Genomic DNA, 25012 nt, shown 5'->3' on the forward strand with positions numbered 1-25012 from the left:
GCCCCCACCAGTACTGTACCCCAGCGTTATACAGTGACAGACCCGTCCCCACCAGTACTGTACCCCAGTGTTATACAGCGACAGACCCATCCCCACCAGTACTGTACCCCAGTGTTATACAGTGACAGACCCGTCCCCACCAGTACTGTACCCCAGCGTTATACAGCGACAGACCCGTCCCCACCAGTGCTGTACCCCAGTGTTATACAGCGACAGACCCATCCCCACCGGTACTGTACCCCAGTGTTACACAGCAACAGGCCCGTCCCCACCAGTACTGTACTCCTCCCGCAGTGGAGGCCAGATCAAAGAGTCAGTGCGACGCCAAGGAGGATCCAGAGACCAAGTTACATCAGAGTGTTGCTTACTGTGCTGCCTCTCCCTCGCCCCACTCTCTCATTCCTCAACTTTCCTCTCGCCCCCCCACCCACCCCCGACAAACATTGTACATCATGTATCACCCCAGAATCTGCCTCCCGCAGTGACTGCGCCCCCTCCCCCTCCCCCACAGAACCGACCCCACTCCAGCTTCATTTCATTTAAAACATTCGATATATTTCTTCTTTTCGTAAAATAGGTAATTATTCACAAATATCTTTTTTTTTCTCGTTTTAAAAAGGAACTAAATGGCCCTCGGGACTCTCTCTCTCTCGCTAACGTTAGGTGGTCAGTTTAAATCTACAGACCAGAAGTTCAATAATACACAGTATTTACACTTCTTGTGCGCCGCTCTCTGCTCCCCACACCCCTCCCCTTCCCCCTGCCCCTCTTTCTCCCCCCCCCCCTCCTCATCGGTAGCAGAGATCGGCGAAAGGCACCCTGGGGGTGGGAGCGAGAGACTGGGGATAATCTGCACCCTCCCCCAGTGACGAAACAACCTTCATTCACCACACCCTCTCGCTCTCAACAGCCCTGTTAGTTCAGTCCACCGTCCTCTTGTCCACAGCCAGTCCGTGTAGTCGTTGTTTTGCTACCTGCGGGCACTGAGGGGGGAGGGTGGTCGGTGGGTGGGTTTTGGGGGGGGGGGGGGGGGGGGGGGTGGCGGAAAGAGAGGAGGGGGGGGGGAGGGGGATGTGCTTCCTCCCCTCTTTCCCCACCTCTCTCTCTCTCTCTCCTCTCTCTCGCTCGCTCGCTCCCAACGCCAGCCATTAGAGACGGAATGAGTCCTCCACCGCAGGGTCAGACAAGAGTGTCAGGTTGGGGTCGCTGAGCATGCTCAGTCCGTCCAGAGTCAGGGGCTCGATCTTGAGCTCGTCGTTCAGTGGGTATTGCGAGTCCATCTCGAAGCCCGGCACGCCGGCCAGGGCGCTGGTGATCTCCTTGGAGAAGCCGGGAGGGGAGTCGCCTGGGGGGGGGGGAAGGGGAGGAACAGAAAGACAGGTGAGCAAGTGAACGGCGCAGGGACGGAGATGACAAGTCACACACCAGGAAGTGGGGGGGGGGGGGGGGGGGGGGGGGATTCATATCTAGACGGACCTCTCTGCCGCTGTCCTGGAGTTTGGACCTGCGGACAAAGTCTCAACATCTGAGCGTCAACTCAAAAGGACAATGGCAGAGGGCAAGTGTTCAGCCCTGCGATTCCCGATGGGAATTCATCCACGCCCCCTCCCGCCTTTAAATTATTCAGTGAGCCCCCATCTCCACCACCTTCCGAGGCAGACAGTTCCAAACATAGGAATGAGGAGCAGAAATGGGTAAATTGAGCCCTTCGAGCGTGCCCCGCCATTCAATCAGACCATGGCTGATCTCTCCCTGGTCTCAAATCCACCTCCCCACCTGTTCCCCATATCCCTTTAACCTGTTTTTAATTAGAAATATATCTATCTCCTTCAGGGAAACTGTTTCCACTGGTGGGTGAAACTAGAACTCGGGGGCACGGCCTCAAAATAAGGGGGAGCAGATTTAGGACTGAGTTGAGGAGGAACTTCTTCACACAAAGGGTTGTGAATCTGTGGAATTCCCTGCCCAGTTGAGGCTACCTCGTTGAATGTTTCTAAGGCAAGGACAGACAGATTTTTGAACACTAAAGGAATTAAGGGGAGCGGGTGGGTAAGTGGAGCTGAGTCCACGAAAAGATCAGCCATGATCTTATTGAATGGCGGAGCAGGCTCGAGGGGCCGAATGGCCTCCTCCTGCTCCTAGCTCTTATGTTCTTCTTGAAACCATTCAATGATTCAGACTCCACCGCGCGATGGGACAGCGAGTTCCACAAATTCACCACCCTCTGCGAGAAGTAGTTCCTCCTCATCTCAGTTTTAAATCTACCGCCTCTCAACCTATACCCGTGACCTCTTGTTCGAGTTGTCCGAGATTGCCCCACAAGGGGAAACATTTGATTTGGTTCATTGTCACATGTATTGGGATGCAGTGAAAAGTATTGTTTCTTGCGCGCTATACAGACAAAGCATACCGTTCATAGAGAAGGAAAGGAGTGTGCAGAATGTAGTGTTACAGTCAAAGCTAGTGTGTAGAGAAAGATCAACTTAATGCAGGGGAGGTTCATTCAAAAGTCTGACCGCAGCAGGGAAGAAGCTGTTCTTGAGTCGGTCGGTACGTGACCTCAGACTTTTATATCTTCTTCCTTATGGAAGAAGGTGGAAGAGAGAATGTCCGGGGTGCATGGGGTCTTTAATTATGCCGGCTGCTTTTCCCCGAGGCAGCGGGAAGTGTAGACAGAGTCAATGGATGGGAGGCTGGTTTGCGTGATGGATTGGGCTACATTCACGACCTTTTGTAGTTCCTTGCAGTCTTGGGCAGAGCAGGAGCCAGACCAAGCTGTGATACAACCTGAAAGAATGCTTTCTACGGTGCATCTGTAAAAGTTGATGAGAGTCGTAGCTGACGTGCCAAATTTCCTTAATCTTCTGAGAAAGTAGAGGCGTTGGTGGGGCTTTCTTAACTATAGTGTCAGCATGGGGGGGGGGACCAGGACAGGTTGTTGGTGATCTGAACACCTAAAAACCAGAAGCTCTCGACTCTTTCTACTTTGTCCCCGTTGATGTAGACAGGGGCATGTTCTCCTTTACGCTTCCTGAAGTCGATGACAATCTCCTTCGTTTTGTTGACATTGAGGGAGAGATTATTGTCACCGCACCAGTTCACCAGATTCTCTATCTCATTCCTGATTACATTTACTTTATCAATCCCTTTTAGAATTTTACATCCCTCGATCAGATCCCCTCTCATCCTTCTAAACTCCAGCGAGTACAAGCCCAAACTGTTTAATCTCTCCTCATACGTCAACCCTTTCATCCCCGGAATCAATCTGGCCAGGTTAAAAAATTGCCCCTTAGAGTCCTGGGATGTGTAGGTTAGTGGGATTAGCGGGTAAAATATGTGGGGGTAGGGCCTGGGTGGGATTGTGGTCGGTGCAGACTCGATGGGCCGAATGGCCTCCTTCTGCACTGTAGGGTTTCTATGATGATTTCTATGATTATCCTCATAAGGCATGCCACTCAATCCAGGCAACATCCTTGTAAATCTCCTCTGCACCCTTTCAATCATCTCCACATCCTTCCTGTAATGAGGCGACCAGAACTGAGCACAGTACTCCAAGTGGGGTCTGACGAGGGTCTTATATAGCTGCAGTCCAAGTGGGGTCTGACGAGGGTCTTATATAGCTGCAATATATAGCTGTGTTGGTGGGCTTTCTTAACTATTAAGAAAGCTCCACCAACGCCTCTACTTTCCCAGAAGACTAAGGAAATTTGGCATTTCAGCTACGACTCTCACCAACTTTTACAGATGCACCATAGAAAGCATTCTTTCTGGTTGTATCACAGCTTGGTATGGCTCCTGCTCTGCCCAAGACCGCAAGGAACTACAAAGGGTTGTGAATGTAGCCCAATCCATCATGCAAACAGCCTCCCATCCATTGACTCTGTCTACACTTCCTGCTGCCTCGGGGAAAAGCAGCCAGCATAATTAAGGACCCCCACGCACCCCGGACATTCTCTCTTCCACCTTCTTCTGTCGGGAAAAAGATACAAAAGTCTGAGGTCACGTACCGACCGACTCAAGAACAGCTTCTTCCCTGCTGCTGCCATCAGACTTTTGAATGGACCTACCTCGCATTAAGTTGATCTTTCTCTACACCCTAGCTATGACTGTAACACTACAGGGGCGGCACGGTGGTTAGCACTGCTGCCTCACAGCGCCTGGGACCCGGGTTCGATTCCCAGCTTGGGTCACTGTCTGTTTGGAGTCTGCAAGTTCTGCCCATGTCTGCATGGGTTTCCTCCGGGTGCTCCGGTTTCCTCCCACCGTCCAAAGACATGCGGGTTGGGTGGATTGGCCATGTTAAATTGACCCTAGTGTCAGGGGGATTAGCAGGGTAAGTATGAGGGGTTACGGGAATAGGGCCTGGGTGAGATTGTTGTTGGTGCGGACTCGATGGGCCGAATGGCCTCCTTCCGCACTGTGGGGATTCTATGATTTTCACTCTATTCCAATACATGTGACAATAATAAATCAAATCAAATACATTTACACCTTCCTTAGATAAGGAGAGTAAATCTGTGCAGTGTATTGGAGTTGGGGTCTCTGCCATGGCTGGTTTCACGGTGTAGGGACCACCTACCTGTGAGGATGATGTTGGGGATGGTTCCCATGCGATTGTAATAGTAGACGTTCTGCTTGTTGAGGAGCTGAGGGTCCTGTAAACTCTCGCTGCTGTCCATTGGGCCCATCACGTCAGCCTGGGAGAAGCTGCTGTTCTCCATGTTGCCGCTGAATACATTGCTGTTCAAAGTCAGATCACCGACCAGGGTCTCCATGTTGCACTGAGGGGGAGGGGGGGGGGGGGGGGGGGGGGGGAGAGAGAGAGAGAGAGAGAGGGTCCAATCAATGAACAGTCTCCGCAGAGGCAATAAGGCCGATCCTGGAGGGCAGGAGGCCCCCCCCCCCCCCCCACCCCCCGGGAGACAAGACGGAGACAAGGGCTGGAGGGGCCCCGGTGATTTCAGACAGCAGACACACACCCAGGTACGGGACACTGCAGGAGAAGGGATCGCTGACCCTGATCCAGGCCTGCTGGAACAGGAGGGAGGGAGGGCTGACGCTGATCCTGGCCTGCTGGAACAGGAGGGAGGGAGGGCTGACGCTGATCCTGGCCTGCTGGAACAGGGGGACGGATGGATCACTGATCCTGATCCAGGCCTGCTGGAACAGGAGAAGGGATCGCTGACCCTGATCCAGGCCTGCTGGAACAGGGGGAGGGAGGGAGGGAGGGATTGTTGATCCAGGCCTGCTGGAACAGGGGGGAGGGAGGGATCGCTGATCCTGATCCAGGCCTGCTGGAACAGGGGGGAGGGAGGGATCGCTGATCCTGATCCAGGCCTGCTGGAACAGGGGGAGGGAGGGATCACTGATCCAGGCCTGCTGGAACAGGGGGGAGGGAGGGATCGCTGATCCAGGCCTGCTGGAACAGGGGGGAGGGAGGGAGGGATTGTTGATCCAGGCCTGCTGGAACAGGGGGGAGGGAGGGATCACTGATCCAGGCCTGCTGGAACAGGAGAAGGGATCGCTGACCCTGATCCAGGCCTGCTGGAACAGGGGGAGGGAGGGATCACTGACCCAGGCCTGCTGGAACAGGGGGGAGGGAGGGATCGCTGATCCAGGCCTGCTGGAAAAGGGGGAGGGAGGGAGGGATTGTTGATCCAGGCCTGCTGGAACAGGGGGGAGGGAGGGATCACTGATCCAGGCCTGCTGGAACAGGCGGAGGGAGGAATCACTGATCCTGGCCTGCTGGAAGAGGGGGAGGGAGGGATCACTGATCCTGGCCTGCTGGAACAGGGGGAGGGAGGGAGGGATTGTTGATCCAGGCCTGCTGGAACAGGGGGGAGGGAGGGATCGCTGATCCAGGCCTGCTGGAACAGGGGGACGGATGGATCACTAACCCTGATCCGGCCCTGCTGGAACAGGGGGAGGGAGGGCTGAGCCTGATCCAGGCCTGCTGGAACAGGGGGAGGGAGGGCTGATCCTGATCCTGGCCTGCTGGAACAGGGGGAGGGATGGATCACTGATCCTGATCCTGGCCTGCTGGAACAGGGGGAGGGAGGGTTCACTAACCCTGATCCGGCCCTGCTGGAACAGGGGGAGGGAAAGCGGGTTGTGACTCACCTGGTGGGACAGGTCGCTCGTCTGCTGACTCGATAAGTGCTGCTCAAAATAGGAATCTCCAAAGAGGTTCTTGAGGATGGTGGCTTGCTGTAGGGGAGATAAAACGGCCGAGTGTCAGCAACAGAGCCCCAAGACAGCTCAATCCTCAAACCTAATCCAACCCTTCCTCCAGAATACACTCTGCACTCATTGAATACAGGAGTTGGGACATCTTGTTGAAGTTGTACAAGACATTGGTAAGGCCACACTTGGAATACTGTGTACAGTTCTGGTCACCCTGGGCGGCACGGTAGCACAGTGGTTAGCACTGCGGCTTCACAGCTCCAGGGACCTGGGTTCGATTCCCGCTCGGGTCATTGTCTGTGTGGAGTTTGCACATTCTCCTCGTGTCTGCGTGGGTTTCCTCCGGGTGCTCCGGTTTCCTCCCACAGTCCAAAGATGTGTGGGTTAGGTTGATTGGCTGTGCTAAAATTGCCCCTTAGTGTCCTGAGATGAGTAGGTTAGAGGGATTAGCGGGTAAAATATGTAGGGATATGGGGGTAGGGCCTGGGTGGGATTGTGGTCGGTGCAGACTCGATGGGCCGAATGGCCTCTTTCTGCACTGTAGGGTTTCTATGATCTATAGAAAGGATATTATTAAACTAGAAAGAGTGCAGAAAAGATTTACTCGGATGCTACTGGGACTTGATGGATTGAGTTATAAGGAGAGGCTGGATAGACTGGGACTTTTTTCTCTGGAGCGTAGGAGGTTGAGGGGTGATCTTATAGAGGTCTATAAAATAATGAGGGGCACAGATCAGCTAGATAGTCAATATCTTTTCCCAAAGGTAGGGGAGTCTAAAACTGGAGGGTGTAGGTTTAAGGTGAGAGGGTACCATTCATAGAGTATATAGGGGAGAAGGAAAGGAGAGAGTGCAGAATGGAACCCTCCTTCTGTTCCAGCCTCAGGCTGGGACGCCAGAGGGGCAATTGTTTCACACAGAGGGTGGTGAGTGCCTGGAACGAGCTGCCAGAGGCAGTAGTAGAGGCAGGTACAATTTTGTCTTTTAAAAAGCATTTAGACAGTTCATAGAAATCATAGAAACCCTACAGTGCAGAAGGAGGCCATTCGGCCCATCGAGTCTGCACCGAGCACAATCCCACCCAGGCCCTACCCCCACATATTTACCCGCTAATCCCTCTAACCTACGCATCTCAGGACTCTAAGGGGCAATTTTTAACCTGGCCAATCAACCTAACCCGCACATCTTTGGACTGTGGGAGGAAACCGGAGCACCCGGAGGAAACCCACGCAGACACGAGGAGAACATGCAAACTCCACACAGACAGTGACCCGAGCCGGGAATCGAACCCGGGACCCTGGAGCTGTGAAGCAGCAGTGCTAACCACTGTGCTACCGTGCCGCCCTATTATGGGTAAGATGGGTATGGAGGTATATGGGTCAAATGTGGGCAATTGGGACTAGCTTAGTGGACAAGTTGGGCCGAAGGGCCAGTTTCCATGCTGCGAGACTCTGTGAGACAAGTGTACCCCTCACCCTGCACAGCCCCATGTTCCTGAAACAAGTCGGGACAGTGCTATCCTTTAACTCCTTTGTCAGTCAGGAATCGATTCCCTTCTGCCTACACCGACTGACCGAGCCTCCCCGCTCTCTGGACGACAGCTCCAAAGACTCTCAGCGCTCAGAGAAAACATTCCTCCTCATCTCGAGTCTTAAATGAGAGACCCCCCCTGAATTTTAAACTGTGTCCCCTCGTTCTAGTCTCTCCCACAAGGGACAGGCACGGCGGCACAGTGGGTTAGCGCTGCTGCCTCAGGGACCCGGGTTCGATTCCTGGCCTGGGTCACTGTCTGTGCAGAGTCTGCACGTTCTCCCCGTGTCTGCGTGGGTTTCCTCCGGGTGCTCCGGTTTCCTCCCACAGTCTGAAAGATGCGCTGGTTAGGGTGCATTGGCCGTGCTAAATTCTCCCTCAGTGTAACCCGAACAGGCGCCGGAGTGTGGCGACTAGGGGATTCTCACAGTAACTTCATTGCAGTGTTAATGTAAGCCGACTTGTGACACTAGCAAATAAACGAAATAAATAAATACTCCTTGTTGCTGTCTGCTAACCAATTGTTTATCCAATGTTAACATATCAGCCCCAGTTCCATCAGCCATATTAGCCCGGTACCATATCGAATGACCTTCGGAAATCTAGATATACTACATCCACTCGCTCCCCATTATCACCCCTCCTACTTACATCCCCAAGAAAACACGAAGAAGTTTGTTAAATGTGATTTTGTGACACCTAGTTGACTCCATCTGATAATACTGCGATATTCCACATCCATTGGCATTTGGACATCAGACATGGACTGTCTGGACCAACCAAGCTTTATCCCCAGCTTGGTCTCTGTGCCGTTCCCAGTCTCTCAGGACACGGGCTGGCCTTCCAGCATCATCCATCCTTCGGTACTACTTTTCCCAGTTATCCGTAATGATATCCTGGTTACGGGAGACAGTCAGAAACCAGTCGGCACCTTTGGCAAGGCGGGGGCGAGTGAAAATAGCAAGGTAATCATGCGGCTGGAGCCCCTTCCTCACACCCTCCCCCCGCCCCAGCTCCATCACCCTCGAGTCCCACATTCCCTACCCCCCACCCCCCTCCCCCGGCACTCATCATCAACATAGTAACAGTACTACTCACGCTGAGGGGGCAGGCGCCTGGCTGCACACAGGGCGACGATGGCTGTGCTTGTTGTTGCTGCGGGAGAGTGTTCTTCTGAGACGGCTGGTGTTGGTAGCCTTGCTGCTGGGCTGGCTGGGACGCCTGGTAGCCTTGCTGCTGGGATTGTTGGGACGCCTGGTAACCTTGTTGCTGGGATTGTTGGGATGCCTGGTAACCTTGTTGCTGGGATTGTTGGGATGCCTGGTAACCTTGTTGCTGGGCTGGCTGGGACGCCTGGTAGCCTTGTTGCTGGGATTGTTGGGATGCCTGGTAGCCTTGCTGCTGGGTCGGCTGGGACGACTGGTAGCCTTGTTGCTGGGATTGTTGGGACGTCTGGTAGCCTTGTTGCTGGGACTGCTGGTAGCCTTGCTGTTGGGATGGCTGGTAGCCTTGTTGCTGGGACGGTTGGTAGTCTTGCTGCTGGGATGGCTGGGTCTGTTGGGATGGTTGGTAACCTTGCTGTTGGGACTGTTGGTAGCCTTGCTGCTGGGTGTGTGGGTAAGCTTGTTGCTGGGACGCCTGGTAGCCTTGTTGCTGGGATTGCTGGGACGCCTGGTAGCCTTGTTGCTGGGACGCCTGGTAGCCTTGTTGCTGGGATTGCTGGGACGCCTGGTAGCCTTGTTGCTGGGACTGAGGGTAAGATTGCTGTTGTTGGGATTGCTGTTGACAGAAGGGGTATGGGGGCAATCGCTGGTCCATTGAAAGATTGCTGGTATCCAAAGGAATACCCTGCAGATATAGAAGAGGCAGTTAGATTCCTCGAGCAGAGTTTCATTTCATTCCAGTGCAGTGGGTCAGGCGAGTCACACCGACACTGCCTCAGGGTTCACATCTCTATTTAACAATGCCTCCAGCCCTCTACCTGCCCACTTCTGATCCTCCTCTAACATGCTCCACCACTCGCCAGTTACAATCCCCCCTATATTCGGGATCTCTCTCCAGCATGTCTCCCTGCACTGAAGTCCCAAAGCTTTGACAAGGCCTCATTTTGCCTGAATGTTTGATATCTGCCAGACATTTTGCAACTTCACAGGAGCTACAATTAACAGCCCAACGAAGGAGATTGTCATCGACTTCAGGAAGCATAGTAGGCGACATGCCCCTGTCTACATCAACGGGGATGAAGTGGAAATGGTCGAGAGCTTCAAGTTTTTAGGTGTTCAGATCACCAACAACCTGCCCTGGTCCCCCCCATGCCGACACTATAATTAAGAAAGCCCCACCAACACCTCTACTTTCTCAGGAGGCTATGGAAATTTGGCATGTCAGCTACGACTCTCACCAACTTTTACAGATGCACCATAGAAAGCATCCTTTCTGGTTGTATCACAGCTTGGTCTGGGGCTCCTGCTCTGCCCAAGACCGCAACAAAATACAAAAGGTCATGAATGTAGACCAATCCATCACGCAAACCATCCATTGACTCTGTCTACACTTCCCGCTGCCTCGGAAAAGCAGCCAGCATAATTAAGGACCCCCACGCACCCCGGACATTCTCTCTTCCACCTTCTTCCGTTGGGAAGGTGGTACAAATGTCTGAGGTCACTTACCGACCGACTCAAGAACAGCTTCTTCCCTGCTGCTGTCAGACTTTTGAATGGACCTACCTCGCATTAAGTTGATCTTTCTCTACACCCTAGCTATGACTGTAACACTACATTCTGCACCCTCTCCTTTCCTTCTCCCCATTATACTCTATGAATGGTACCCTTTGTCTGTATGGCGCGCAAGAAACAATACTTTTCACTGTATCCCAATACATGTGTCAATAATAAATCAAATCAAATATTAAGTTGATTTTTCTCTACACCCTAGCTATAACTGTAACACGATTCTGCCCCCTCTCCTTTCCTTCTTTATGAACAGTATGCTTTGTCTGTATAGCGGGCAAGAAATAATACGTTTCACTGTATCCCTGTACATGTGACAATTAATCAAATCCTTTTCCTTCTCCCCTCTGTATTCTATGAACGGTATGCTTTGTCTGTATCTCGCGCAAGAAACAATACTTTTCACTGTAGCCCAATACATGTGACAATAATAAACCAAATCAAACTAAACCAATGCCTCAACTGAAGCTAGATAAAAGTGCGCCCAGAATCCCAGCTCCCCGCCTGGCCTCTTACCTGTGTGATGGAGGAAAGGGTGGGAGACATTGTGGGAGAGAATGGCTTGCTGTGGGGCCTCCTGGAGTCACTGCTGCTCAGTGTGAGTGGGTTGAGTGGGACCCTCCTTCGAGGGGAGGTGCTGATGGAGCCGGGAGGCAGCGAGCTGTTGAGTGAGGAGTGCAGCGAGGAGGCACTCAGCGGAGACTGCTTGGAGAGGGCGTTCACCACCGGCTGCAGCGAGGAGGGGTTGCTGGGCGACGACTGCAGCGAGGGGTTGCTGAGCGACGTGCGGAGGGAAGAACTGCTGAGGGAGGACTGGAGGGAGGGGTTGCTGAGGGAGGACTGCAGCGAGGAGTTGCTGAGCGACTGGGCGCTCAGTGAGGACTGCAGCGAGGGGTTGCTGAGCGACGACTGCAGGGACATGTTACTCAGGGATCCTTGCAATGAAGAGGACAACCCTTGGAAGAAAAGAAGAGACAAGCTCATTTAGCAAATCAAATCTACTTCGCACTTTCACCTTGGCCATTAGATAAAACAGTTTGATAGCAGCCTCTTGTTGTGAAGTTATAAAATTATAAGAGTTGTAAAAATCCATGGTTTAGTTAGAAAAGGTCGTTTTTTTTGTACTGAAGTGGGTGCATTAGTACACAGACTGAAACATTATATCAGAGGCAAAAACAGCAGGATTGCTTTGGTAACAGACTTTAGGCATTTGAATCAGAACATGTTTTTGACGCTTAACCATTCAATTTGAAATAGGCATTCGAATAGTAGCAGCCTATCAGATTTGAATTTGATGTTTTGATAACCTGCAAACTAATCCGATTGCGGGGAATTTTGGTGCGTCATCGGGGGTACAAAAGTCACAGCTCCCAGCTCCAGACAGCCGCTGCCTCTGTCTGCCATAGTTCACACATACAGAGAGCGGGAGACACAGCCAGCCACTGTCTAACAGTGCAACTAGCCACGTTTATGTCCTAAAAGTAAGCCTCATCGCAATCGTATAGGTACCAACAGAAGATAGAGAAAACAGAAGATAAAGAAAGAATATTCTGGAAGATAACACCTGCTGCATTTTGTGTGACTAAAAATTCATTTTTTTTTTGTTAGTAAGTGGGAATTGTATTAATCTAAACAACATTCCATTAGGATCATGTGTTATTCGGTTTGTTAATCGTTTAGTTAATCTGCTCACTGCTAACTAGATAAATAAAGTGTTACTCGTTTTTTCAGAGGGAGTCTGAGCTAGTTATTTTGATTTGAGCACTAAACATTGCTGAAGTGCAGATATTATCCCTTCGCACACGCCCTTTAACAGATTATGGAGGGAGGTACTTCTCTTTGAGTGTTAGCTCTCAGAGAGGAAATCAACTTTCCTCTTCATAACACTCTCTACTGGGCAGTTCATAGAACCCCTACAGTGCAGGAGGAGGCCATTTGGCCCATGGAGCCTGCACCGACAACAATCCCAGCCAGTTCCTGTCCCTGTAACCCCACATATTTACCCTCCTAATCCCCCTGACACTAAGGGGTCAATTTAGCACGGTCAATCCACCTAACCCGCATATCTTTGGACTGTAGGAGGAAACCAGAGCACCCGGAGGAAACCCACGCAGACACGGGGAGAACGTGCAAACTCCACACAGACAGTGACCCAAGCCGGGAATCGAACCTGGGTCCCTGGTGCTGTGAGGCAGCAGTGCTAACCCACTGTGCCGCCCCGTTCTATGGGTGTCAGGGCCCGTGCCTCTGCAGTCCTTCTGACCAAGGACGGAACCACACAGCACCTTGTGCAGTTTTGGTCCCCTTACCTCCGGGAAAGTATTACTGCCATGGAGGGAGTGCCACAAAGGCTCTCCAGATTATTCTGGCTGTCTAATGGAGAGAGACTGGGCAAACTGGGCCTGCGCTCGCCAGGGTTTTGAACAATGAGAGGCGATCGCTACAAAATGCGTAGCACAATAGACAGGGTAGATGTGGGTAAGATGTTTCCCTTGGTTGGGGAGTCTAGAAGATGGGTGGGGGAGGGGGGGGGGGCAGTTAGAGAGAAGTTTCAGAGGGTTGTGAATCTTTGGAATTCTCTACTGTGGAGAGCTGTGGAAGCTCAGTCACCGAGTATCTATAACCCAGCGACTGCTAGATTTCTGAATTATAAAAGGAAAAGGGTTATGGGCAGAGTGGGTGTAAAAGGCATTGAAGTGCCCAATCAGCTATCGTCATACTGAATGGCAGAGCAGGCTCGAGGGGCTGAATGGCCAACTCCTGTCCCGATGACAAGACTTCCTCAATGTCCACACGAACACTAGGAGCAGAAGTCCTCACCAATGTCCGCACTCCTCCTCCACACCCCGCCAGCCCAGAGGTGGATTGAGGCTCTGGTTTCTCAGGGGGTATGTTGTGTCCGACACTGGGCCCGCACTTTAGGAAGGAGGTCAAGGCCTTGGTGAGAGTGCGGGGAAGATTTACCCAGAACAGTCCCAGGGATGAGAGGACTAGAAGCAGGAGCTTTTCCATTAACCCTCAGGACCTTTTCCATTAACTTACCGACCACCGAAGTAAGACTAACCGGTCTATAATTACCAGGGTCATTCCTATTTCCTTTCTTGAACAGAGGAACTACAGTCACCACTCTCCAGTCCTCTGGCACTATCCCCGTGGACAGTGAGGACCCAAAGATCAAAGCCAAAGGCTCTGCAATCACATCCCTTGCCTCCCAAAGGATCCTAGGATATATCCCATCTGGCCCAGGGGACTTATCGACCCTCAGGTTTTTCAAAATTGCTAATATATCTTCCCTCAGAACATCTACCTCCTCCAGCCTATCAGGCTGTATCACACTCTCATCCTCAAAAACATGGCCCCTCTCCTTGGTGAACACTGAAGAAAAGTATTCATTCATCGCCTCTCCTATCTCTTCTGACTCCATGCACAAGTTCCCACTACTGTCCTTGACCGGCCCTAACCTCACCCTGGTCATTCTTTTATTCCTCACATAAGAGTAAAAAGCCTTGGGGTTTTCCTTGATCCGACCCGCCAAGGACTTCTCATGCCCCCTCCTAAGCCCTTTTTTTTTTTATAGCTCATTCCTTGTTACCTTGTAACCCTCAAGCGACCCAACTGAACCTTGTTTTCTCGTCCTTACATACGCTTCCTTTTTCCTCTTGACAAAGACATTCAACCTCTTTTGTGAACCATGGTTCCCTCACTCGGCCATTTCCTCCCTGCCTGACAGGGACATGCCGATCAAGGACACGCAGTATTTGTTCCTTGAACAAGCTCCACTTTTCATTTGTGCCTTTCCCTGACAGTTTCTGTCCCCATCTTATGCTCCCTAATTCTTGCCTAATCGCACCATAATTACCTCTCCCCCAGTTATAAACCTTGCCCTGCCGTACGGCCCTATCCCTCTCCATAGCAATAATGAAAGACACCGAATTGTGGTCACTATCTCCAAAGTGTTCTCCCACAAACAAATCTAACACTTGGCCCGGTTCAATACCCAGTACTAAATCCAATGTGGCCCCACCTCTTGTCGGCCTATCCACATATTGTGTCAGGAAACCCTCCTGCACACACTGTACAAAAACAGCATAGAGTAACTAAAGAGGAACAGTCACCATTGACAGGAGGGTCGGTAATCAGAGGGGCACGGATGGAAGATAACTGGCAAAATAAAAGATCTAAGGGGAGATTTATGTATGTGGGGAGTTGTGATCTGGTACACGGGTAGGCACTGGAAGCAGGTCCAATAATAACTCTCAAAAAAGGGACCTGAATAAATACAGAAAGAGCAAAATATTTCACAAGAAGATGGGGACTGAGCAGTGGGAGTGGCTCAATGGCACAGGAAGGAAGGGTTGAAGGGTCTCTGGATAGTCAGATGCTTTTTCCTAGGGTAGAAAAGTCAAGTTCTAGGGGGATATGGGTTTAAGGTGTGTGGGGAAAGTTCAGAGGAGATTTTTTTTCATTTATTCGTGGGACATGGGCGTCGTTGGCTGGCCAGCATTTATTGCCCATCCCTTGTTGTCCTTGTGGGGGTGAGCTGCCTTCTTGAATCGCTGCAGTCCATGTTCTGTGGGTTGACCCACAATGCCGTTCGGGAGGGAATGCCAGGATTTTGACCCAGTGACTGTGAAGGAACGGCCGATATATTTCCAAGTCAGGATTAGCGAGGCAAGTTTTTCGTTTTTACACAGAGGGCGGTGAATGTCTGGAACGCGCTGCCCGGGGAGGTGGTGGGAGCAGGTACGAGAGTGGCATTTAAGGGGCAACTAGACATGGATAGGATGGGAATGGAAGGATACGGACTCTAAGTGCATATGGTTTTAGTTTAGGCAGGCACCATGATCAGCACAGGCTTGGAGGGCCGAAAGGCCTGTTCCTGTGCTGTACTGTTCTTTGTTCTTTGCTTCCTGCCGTGCCTTGAGGATTTATTATTCCGAACCTGACTAACAGGACGGATAGAGGTGGAGGACACGCAGCAACTTACCGCCAACTGATTCATAGCCAGACGCCATCCCCAGGGAGCTGCGGATTCCCAGGTGGGTCATGGTGGTGGTGAGGTTGCCCGTACTGTTTCCCCCGCTGATGCTCGAGAAGACAGAGTCTTCGGGATCGAGGAGCGTGGGGAGCAGAGATGGGAAGTGGAGGTTTGTGAGGTCCGGGAGAGAGCCGCCCGTGTTCAGGGCACTGGGAACGTGCGATATGCTGCTGGATTGGTCCGGGGACGGGAAGATGCTACAAAAGGAATGATTTCTGTTAATATCCGAGCATCAAAAGCAATTCACTCCGTCCTAATTTCATTGAACTCCACAGCAGAACACCCAATCGCCCTTTCATAGAGCAATCACAGAGACCCTCCAATACAGGAGGAGGACATTCAACCCATCGAATCTGCACCAACTCTCCAACAGAGGATCCCACCCAGGCCCTACCCTAACCCCACGTATTTACCCGACTAATCCCCCTAAACTTACACATCTTTGGACACTAAGGGGCAATTTAGCATGGCCAATCCACCCTAACCTGCACATCTTTGGACACTAAGGGGCAATTTAGCATGGCCAATCCACCTAACCTGCACATCTTTGGACACTAAGGGGCAGTTTAGCATGGCCAATCCACCTAACCTGCACATCTTTGGACACTAAGGGGCAGTTTAGCATGGCCAATCCACCTAACCTGCACATCTTTGGACACTAAGGGGCAATTTAGCATGGCCAATCCACGTAACCTGCACATCTTTGGACACTAAGGGGCAATTTAGCATGGCCAATCCACCTCACATCTTTGGACACTAAGGGGCAATTTAGCACGGCCAATCCACCTAACCTGCACATCTTTAGACACTAAGGGGCAATTTAGCATGGCCAATCCACCCTAACCTGCACATCTTTGGACACTAAGGGGCAATTTAGCATGGCCAATCCACCTAACCTGCACATCTTTGGACATTAAGGGGCAATTTAGCATGGCCAATCCACCTAACCTACACATCTTTGGACACTAAGGGGCAGTTTAGCATGGCCAATCCACCTAACCTGCACATCTTTGTACACTAAGGGGCAGTTTAGCATGGCCAAGCCACCTAACCTACACATCTTTGGACACTGAGGGGCAATTTAGCATGGCCAATCCACCCTAACCTGCACATCTTTGGACTCTAAGGGGCAATTTAGCATGGCCAATCCACCTAACCTACACATCTTTGGACACTGAGGGGCAATTTAGCATGGCCAATCCACCCTAACCTGCACATCTTTGGACACTAAGGGGCAATTTAGCATGGCCAATCCACCTAACCTGCACATCTTTGGACACTAAGGGGCAGTTTAGCATGGCCAATCCACCTAACCTACAGATCTTTGGACACTGAGGGGCAATTTAGCATGGCCAATCCACCCTAACCTGCACATCTTTGGACACTAAGGGGCAATTTAGCATGGCCAATCCACCTAACCTGCACATCTTTGGACACTAAGGGGCAATTTAGCACTACCAATCCCCGTAACCTGCACATCTTTGGATACTAAGGGGCAGTTTAGCATGGCCAATCCACCTAACCTACAGATCTTTGGACACTGAGGGGCAATTTAGCATGGCCAATCCACCCTAACCTGCACATCTTTGGACACTAAGGGGCAATTTAGCATGGCCAATCCACCTAACCTGCACATCTTTGGACACTAAGGGGCAATTTAGCATGGCCAATCCACCTAACCTGCACATCTTTGGACACTAAGGGGCAATTTAGCACTACCAATCCCCGTAACCTGCACATCTTTGGATACTAAGGGGCAGTTTAGCATGGCCAATCCACCTAACCTACAGATCTTTGGACACTGAGGGGCAATTTAGCATGGCCAATCCACCCTAACCTGCACATCTTTGGACACTAAGGGGCAATTTAGCATGGCCAATCCACCTAACCTGCACATCTTTGGACACTAAGGGGCAATTTAGCACTACCAATCCCCGTAACCTGCACATCTTTGGATACTAAGGGGCAATTTAGCATGGCCAATCCACCTAACCTACACATCTTTGGAGTGTGGGAGGAAACTGGAGCACCTGGACAAAACCCACGCAGACACGGGGAGAATGTGCAAACTCCACACAGACTGTCACCCGAAGCCGGAATTGAACCAGGGTCCCTGGCGCTGTGAGGCAGCATGTCCATGCTATCCATGTTAAGTTCTGGAAGGGGTTGGGTAAAGTATGATTCCCTCTCTGTAAAGGGGAGTGGGGCTTATGGAATTGTATCAAAGCAGCTTCCAGCCAGTGACGGGTACACGCTGCGGTAACGTAAGAAACGCAGCAGTCAATTTCCACACAGGACGGGGGTCTCAAAAACAGCAAAGAAGTAATGACCCTCGGTCTAATCGGATGTTGGAGGGCCATCCAGACGTGAAACATTGGCTCTATTCTCTCTCCACAGATGTTGCCAGACCTGCTGAGGTTTTCCAGCATTGTGTGTTTTTTTTCCCCAATTCCCGCATCCGCAGTAACTTAATCTGGACGGCAGGGATCCTTGACCCAGTGTACCTCACACTGACTCTCTCTCTCTGGGGGACAGCAATCGTAAGTCCTCTATACCTCACACTGACTCTCTCTCTCTCTGGGGGACAGCAATCGTAAGTCCCCTATACCTCACACTGACTCTCTCTCTCTCTGGGGGACAGGAATCGTTAGTCCCCTAAACCTCACACTGACTCTCTCTCTGGGGGACAGGAATCATTAGTCCCCTATACCTCACACTGACTCTCTCTCTCTGGGGGAGAGGAATCATTAGTCCCCTATACCTCACACTGACTGTCTCTCTCTGGGGGACAGGAATCGTTAGTCCCCTATACCTCACACTGACTCTCTCTCTCTGGGGGACAGGAATCGTTAGTCCCCTATACCTCACACTGACTGTCTCTCTCTGGGGGAGAGGAATCGTTAGTCCCCTATACCTCACACTGACTCTCTCTCTCTGGGGGAGAGGAATCGTTAGTCCCCTATACCTCACACTGACTCTCTCTCTCTGGGGGACAGGAATCGTTAGTCCCCTATACCTCACACTGACTCTCTCTCTCTGGGGGAGAGGAATCGTGAGTCCCCTATACCTCACACTGACTCTCTCTCTCTGGGGGAGAGGAATCGTTAGTCCCCTATACCTCACACTGACTCTCTCTCTCTGGGGGACAGGAATCGTTAGTCCCCTATACCTCACACTGACTCTCTCTCTCTCTGGGGGACAGGAATCGTTAATCCTCTGTACCTCACCGTTTGAGTCAGTGAATAGAGGAGTGGGGCATTTATCAGCACAGCCAGATAAAAACCCAGCCTGATTGCCCATTCACAGATGTGTTGACGAGCGTCTCTGTACAAGGCTTATGAACAGCTCCCCTCTGACAGGCATTAGCCACCCGGGAGGCTAAGGATAACTCTGTACTACTGCGCAGGCTCAGAGATCTGTACCTCCGTGTCGAACCATGGTCAGACAATACTAGGGATGGTGTGTGTGTGCGTGTGTGTGGGGGGGGGGGGGTGGGTGGTTAGGGTGCTTTGCCCGCTATACAGTAACTGTCCAACCCAGCAGGGCAGGGGGAACCTGTCCTGCTCTGATTACACCGATCGCCCCAACCCAGCGGGGGAACCTGTCGAACACCGATCACACAGATCCCCTCTGTACCAGCGAGGGTGGGGAGGGGGGAAACTTGTCCTACACTGATCACTCAGACCCCGTTTGTACCAGTGGGGGTGGGGAGAGGGAACTTGTCCTTCACTGATTACACCAATCGCACAGACCCCCTCTGTACAAGTGAGGGTGGGGAGGGGGACCTTGTCCTAAAACGGCCATGGCGGCTGCTGTTGCCGCCCCCCCTCCCCCCCACCCCCGCCCCACCCTGAGGAAGGGGGCGGGACAAGCAGTTTGCCGCGTGTCTCAATCGGGTTCGTTTGACTTGCCCCTTCTTAGTCGCTCGCCTCCACAGGTCGTCCTTCTGCTGGGCGGGTGGTGAGCAGGTCATGGAGTCGTCCATGCCTTGCGAAGGCAGTGCCGCTCCATAGTCAGGGAACAGCGGCCGGATGTTGCTGCAGGGGGTTGGGGGGGGGGGGGAGGGGGGAGACATACAGAGTGTCAGCTGCACCTGGAGGCTGCCTTCCCGCTATCCAATACCCCAGCTGGGCAGGTGAGAGGCCAGATACGCCCCCACCCCACCCCCTCCCATAACCCCATCTCCCCCCCACCGCAACACCCTCCGACAGGCCAGGATGCACCCCCGAGAGGAGCAAGGAGAATGTCTCACCCACCCAGGCGGCGCAGGACAGGCCTGCATCCTGCTGCTGAGCTGAGTGGCGGAGGTTAAACTGGGTCAGGATTCTCCAGAATCCCTCCGTTAGATAGAGAGCAGCACTGGCTGAGGTTCCAGCTGCTTTTCCACACCTGCCTGGGCAGTGCGGGCCCTTGGTGGGGACACTGGGCAGCCATGTGAGCCAGACCTGGGGTAGCACCGACAGGACAGGACAGGTGACAGGGAAATAAACTCACTCAAACAGAGACAGCCCGACGGGAAGCACCGTTCACAAGATCCTGATCCCCACACCGCCCAATAACGGCCAGAAGCTGAAATTCAGAAATCACAGAATCCCTACAGTGCAGGAGGCCATTCGGCCCATCAATCTCAGGCAATCACAGTCACAACGGAAGCAGAACTGGCTGGGTTATGGGGCAAGGCCATGTAGATATCATGCAACAAGAATGTGAACCCACAACTGTTTTCATCAGGACAACTCTAACAGAACGGGAGAGAATGGGATTAGATACAGGCTGCATGAGGGCGCTCCAGAACTGACACCCATCAGACATTTTGCCTGCATTTATTACTAACTAGATATAAAGCTCCCTCTACACTGTCCCCCATCAAACACTCCCAGGTACAGCACGGGGTCAGATACAGAGTAAAGCTCCCTCTACACTGTCCCCATCAAACACTCCCAGGACAGGTACAGCACGGGGTTAGATACAGAGTAAAGCTCCCTCTACACTGTCCCCCATCAAACACTCCCAGGACAGGTACAGCACAGGGTTAGATACAGAGTAAAGCTCCCTCCACACTGTCCCCATCAAACACTCCCAGGACAGGTACAGCACGGGGTTAGATACAGAGTAAAGCTCCCTCTACACTGTCCCCATCAAACACTCCCAGGACAGGTACAGCACGGGGTCAGATACAGAGTAAAGCTCCCTCTGCACTGTCCCCATCAAACACTCCCAGGACAGGTACAGCACGGGGTCAGATACAGAGTAAAGCTCCCTCTACACTGTCCCCATCAAACACTCCCAGGACAGGTACAGCACGGGGTCAGATACAGAGTAAAGCTCCCTCTACACTGTCCCCCATCAAACACTCCCAGGACAGGTACAGCACGGGGTTAGATACAGAGTAAAGCTCCCTCTACACTGTCCCCATCAAACACTCCCAGGACAGGTACAGCACGGGGTTAGATACAGAGTAAAGCTCCCTCTACACTGTCCCCCATCAAACACTCCCAGGACAGGTACAGCACAGGGTTAGATACAGAGTAAAGCTCCCTCTACACTGTCCCCATCAAACACTCCCAGGACAGGTACAGCACGGGGTTAGATACAGAGTAAAGCTCCCCCTACACTGTCCCCCATCAAACACTCCCAGGACAGGTACAGCACGGGGTTAGATACAGAGTAAAGCTCCCTCGACACTGTCCCCCATCAAACACTCCCAGGACAGGTACAGCACGGGGTGAGATACAGAGTAAAGCTCCCTCTACACTGTCCCCCATCAAACACTCCCAGGACTGGTACAGCACAGGGTTAGATACAGAGTAAAGCTCCCTCTACACTGTCCCCCATCAAACACTCCCAGGACAGGTACAGCACGGGGTTAGATACAGAGTAAAGCTCCCTCTACACTGTCCCCCATCAAACACTCCCAGGACAGGTACAGCACGGGGTTAGATACAGAGTAAAGCTCCCTCTACACTGTCCCCATCAAACACTCCCAGGACAGGTACAGCACGGGGTTAGATACAGAGTAAAGCTCCCTCTACACTGTCCCCCATCAAACACTCCCAGGACAGGTACAGCACAGGGTTAGATACAGAGTAAAGCTCCCTCTACACTGTCCCCATCAAACACTCCCAGGACAGGTACAGCACGGGGTTAGATACAGAGTAAAGCTCCCTCTACACTGTCCCCCATCAAACACTCCCAGGACAGGTACAGCACGGGGTTAGATACAGAGTAAAGCTCCCTCGACACTGTCCCCCATCAAACACTCCCAGGACAGGTACAGCACGGGGTGAGATACAGAGTAAAGCTCCCTCTACACTGTCCCCCATCAAACACTCCCAGGACAGGTACAGCACGGATCAGGTATCGGCTATGGTTACACTTGGTCACGAGTCTATCTGGCGTGACTCAAAGCTCGATAACGTCTGACATTTTGAAAAGCAGGCTTTGATATGAGACTTACTTGATGCCGGGTACCTCACAGGATTTGGGTCTTGACGTCACACTCTGTACCTGCGAAACAACAGATTTGGATGAGTTTGTGTTGGTTTAATCCAGTCTCCGTTCTGCCCCGTCTAACACACGGTGCGTTAATTCCTCCCACACGGAGCCGCACGGAACCTCACCTTCCTGGTATCCCACAGAGCCTTGGGCAGTGGTTTCTCCTCATCCTGGATACTGTCCTGTGGCGGCACACAGAATGGCAAAGCTGGAAGGCAAAGCAGAAAGAAGTCACGGAGACTCCGCAGACAGAGGCTGTAAATCAATCCGTTACGGAGAATGTGTGGGTCTGCGCGCATCTGCATTCCTGTTGGCGCGCGCGGGGGGCCAGCACGCGGGCGGGGTGGGGCAGCAGCGAGAGCGCGTGCGAAAGCTTCACCCCGTGCAATTCCAGCCAAACCCAGAGGTTTGCCCTGCACAGACTCAGTCCAGAACGAGGACAAGACCAAGCCTGCTGCGGACTCACTCACCTTTCCCGTAACTGATCAGTTCCCCGTCCAGTAAACCTGTTGATAAAAAGGAAAAAAAGTTATGATAGAGAATTTTTAAAAATTCATGAGTGGGACGTGGGTGTCGCTGGCTGGGCCAGCATTTATTGCCCATCCCTAGTTGCCCCTTGAGGTGGTGGTGAGCTGCTGCCTTCTTGAATCACACAGTAAGAAGTCTCACAACACCAGGTTCAAGTCCAACAGGTTTATTTGGTAGCACGAGCTTTTGGAGCGCTGTCCCTTCATCAGGTGAGTGCCCACATCATGCCTTCTTGAATCGCTGCAGTCCACGTGCTGTGGGTTGACCCACAATGCCGTTCGGGAGGGAATTCCAGGATTTTGACCCAGCGACTGCGAAGGAACGGCCGATATATTTCCAAGTCGGGATGGTGAGTGGCTCGGAGGGGGACTTGCAGGTGGTGGGTGTTCCCATGTGTCTGCTGCCCATTGCCCTTCTAGCTGGAAGTGGAATCATTGCAACAAACTGCACAGGAAGAGGCCACATTGCCCAGTGCTGTCATTCTGAAAGATTCATCCAGTTAGACTCACTCCTCTCTTTTCCCAATAGCTTTATTTATTCATTCGTGTCACAAGTTGGCTTACATTAACACCGCAATGAATTAATTGTGAAAATCCCCTAGTCGCCACACTCTGGCTCCTGTTCGGGTAACACCGAGGGAGAATTTAGCACAGCCAATGCACCCAAACCAGCGCGTCTTTCGGACTGTGGGAGGAAACCGGAGCACCCGGAGGAAACCCACGCAGACACGGGGAGAACGTGCAGACTCCACACAGACAGTGATCCAAGCCGGGAATCAAACCCGGGCTCCCAGGCGCTGTGAGGCAGCAGCGCTAACCACTGTGTCATCGTGCCGCACTGCAGGGTACAGCTTTAGTCTGTACCTAACCCCTGTGGACCCTCAGTTTCATATTTCTATTCAATTTATTTTTGGAACTAGCCATTCACTCGACTTTCGCCAGCTGTTCAGGAAGCCCATTGCAGGTCAAGTGAGAGAAATTCTCACCTCAGTTATTTCCCAAAAGGGATAGAGTAGACCAACATTTCACACACGGGTTACACCGGTGTCGCGACAGTAATCAAGCATCACGTTGTGAGCTATAATTACACAAGCAACTCAATCATAGCATCTATTCACCAAGAATCTTCCAACCTTACAGCACTGAGGTGTAATACACAGAACGCATCACTCTGTATCTGACCCCGTGCTGTACCTGTCCTGGGGAGTGTTTGATGGGGACAGTGTAGAGGGAGCTTTACTCTGTATCTAACCCTGTGCTGTACCTGTCCTGGGAGTGTTTGATGGGGACAGTGTAGAGGGAGCTTTACTCTGTATCTAACCCCGTGCTGTACCTGTCATGGGAGTGTTTGATGGGGAACAGTGTAGAGGGAGCTTTACTCTGTATCTAACCCCGTGCTGTACCTGTCATGGGAGTGATTGATGGGGACAGTGTAGAGGGTGCTTTACTCTGTATCTGACCCCGTGCTGTACCTGTCCTGGCAGTGTTTGGTGGGGACAGTGTAGAGGGAGCTTTACTCTGTATCTCACCCCGTGCTGTACCTGTCCTGGGAGTGTTTGGTGGGGACACTGTAGAGGAAGCTTTACTCTGTATCTAACCCCGTGCTGTACCTGTCCTGGGAGTGTTTGGTGGGGACAGTGTAGAGGGTGCTTTACTCTGTATCTAACCCCGTGCTGTACCTGTCCTGGGAGTGTTTGGTGGGGACAGTGTAGAGGGTGCTTTACTCTGTATCTAACCCCGTGCTGTACCTGTCCTGGGAGTGTTTGATGGGGACAGTGTAGAGGGTGCTTTACTCTGTATCTAACCCCATGCTGTGCCTGTCCTGGGAGTGTTTGATGGGGGACAGTGTAGAGGGAGCTTTACTCTGTATCTAACCCCGTGCTGTACCTGTCCTGGGAGTGTTTGATGGGGGACAGTGTAGAGGGAGCTTTACTCTGTATCTAACCCCATGCTGTGCCTGTCCTGGGAGTGTTTGATGGGGGACAGTGTAGAGGGAGCTTTACTCTGTATCTAACCCCGTGCTGTACCTGTCCTGGGAGTGTTTGATGGGGACAGTGTAGAGGGAGCTTTACTCTGTATCTAACCCCATGCTGTGCCTGTCCTGGGAGTGTTTGATGGGGGACAGTGTAGAGGGAGCTTTACTCTGTATCTAACCCCGTGCTGTACCTGTCCTGGGAGTGTTTGATGGGAGACAGTGTAGAGGGAGCTTTACTCTGTATCTAACCCCATGCTGTACCTGTCCTGCGAGTGAAGGGACTGTGTCCAGTTCCACGCAGCTCCCCCTGGGCAGTTCAGTCACGCTGCGAACCAGGGAATGAGACAGACCCCAGTTCTTTCCACACAGCTGAGTGTTCTGGTCTGAAAACGCACCCATTTACAGGCGGAGAGTTTCCGCTGAGAGACTTACCGCTTCTCTTGCTGTGGCTCAGCGCTGTCTGGCCAGGGCTGGTGAACGGACTGGCTGCATTCGGATTGGTCACGCTGGTGTGAAGCGCAGAGTCGGAGTTAGTT

At 52.1% G+C, this 25012-nt stretch overlaps 1 protein-coding gene across 1 annotated transcript; it reads right to left on the bottom strand.

Annotated features, from left to right (window-relative positions):
* Nucleotides 1–1019: 1019 nt before the first annotated feature.
* On the bottom strand, nucleotides 1020–25012 carry LOC144490694 (CREB-regulated transcription coactivator 2-like; the record flags this gene model as incomplete). Its single annotated transcript, XM_078208400.1, has 11 exons — nucleotides 1020–1345; nucleotides 4580–4781; nucleotides 6121–6207; nucleotides 8811–9560; nucleotides 10958–11397; nucleotides 15429–15676; nucleotides 19391–19516; nucleotides 21937–21986; nucleotides 22100–22182; nucleotides 22445–22480; nucleotides 24909–25012. Coding segments are annotated over 11 exons (2323 nt in total), but the record flags the coding sequence as incomplete, so codon positions are not given.

This window comes from Mustelus asterias, unplaced genomic scaffold, assembly GCF_964213995.1.
Source record: "Mustelus asterias unplaced genomic scaffold, sMusAst1.hap1.1 HAP1_SCAFFOLD_3634, whole genome shotgun sequence".
NCBI lineage: Eukaryota > Metazoa > Chordata > Chondrichthyes > Carcharhiniformes > Triakidae > Mustelus > Mustelus asterias.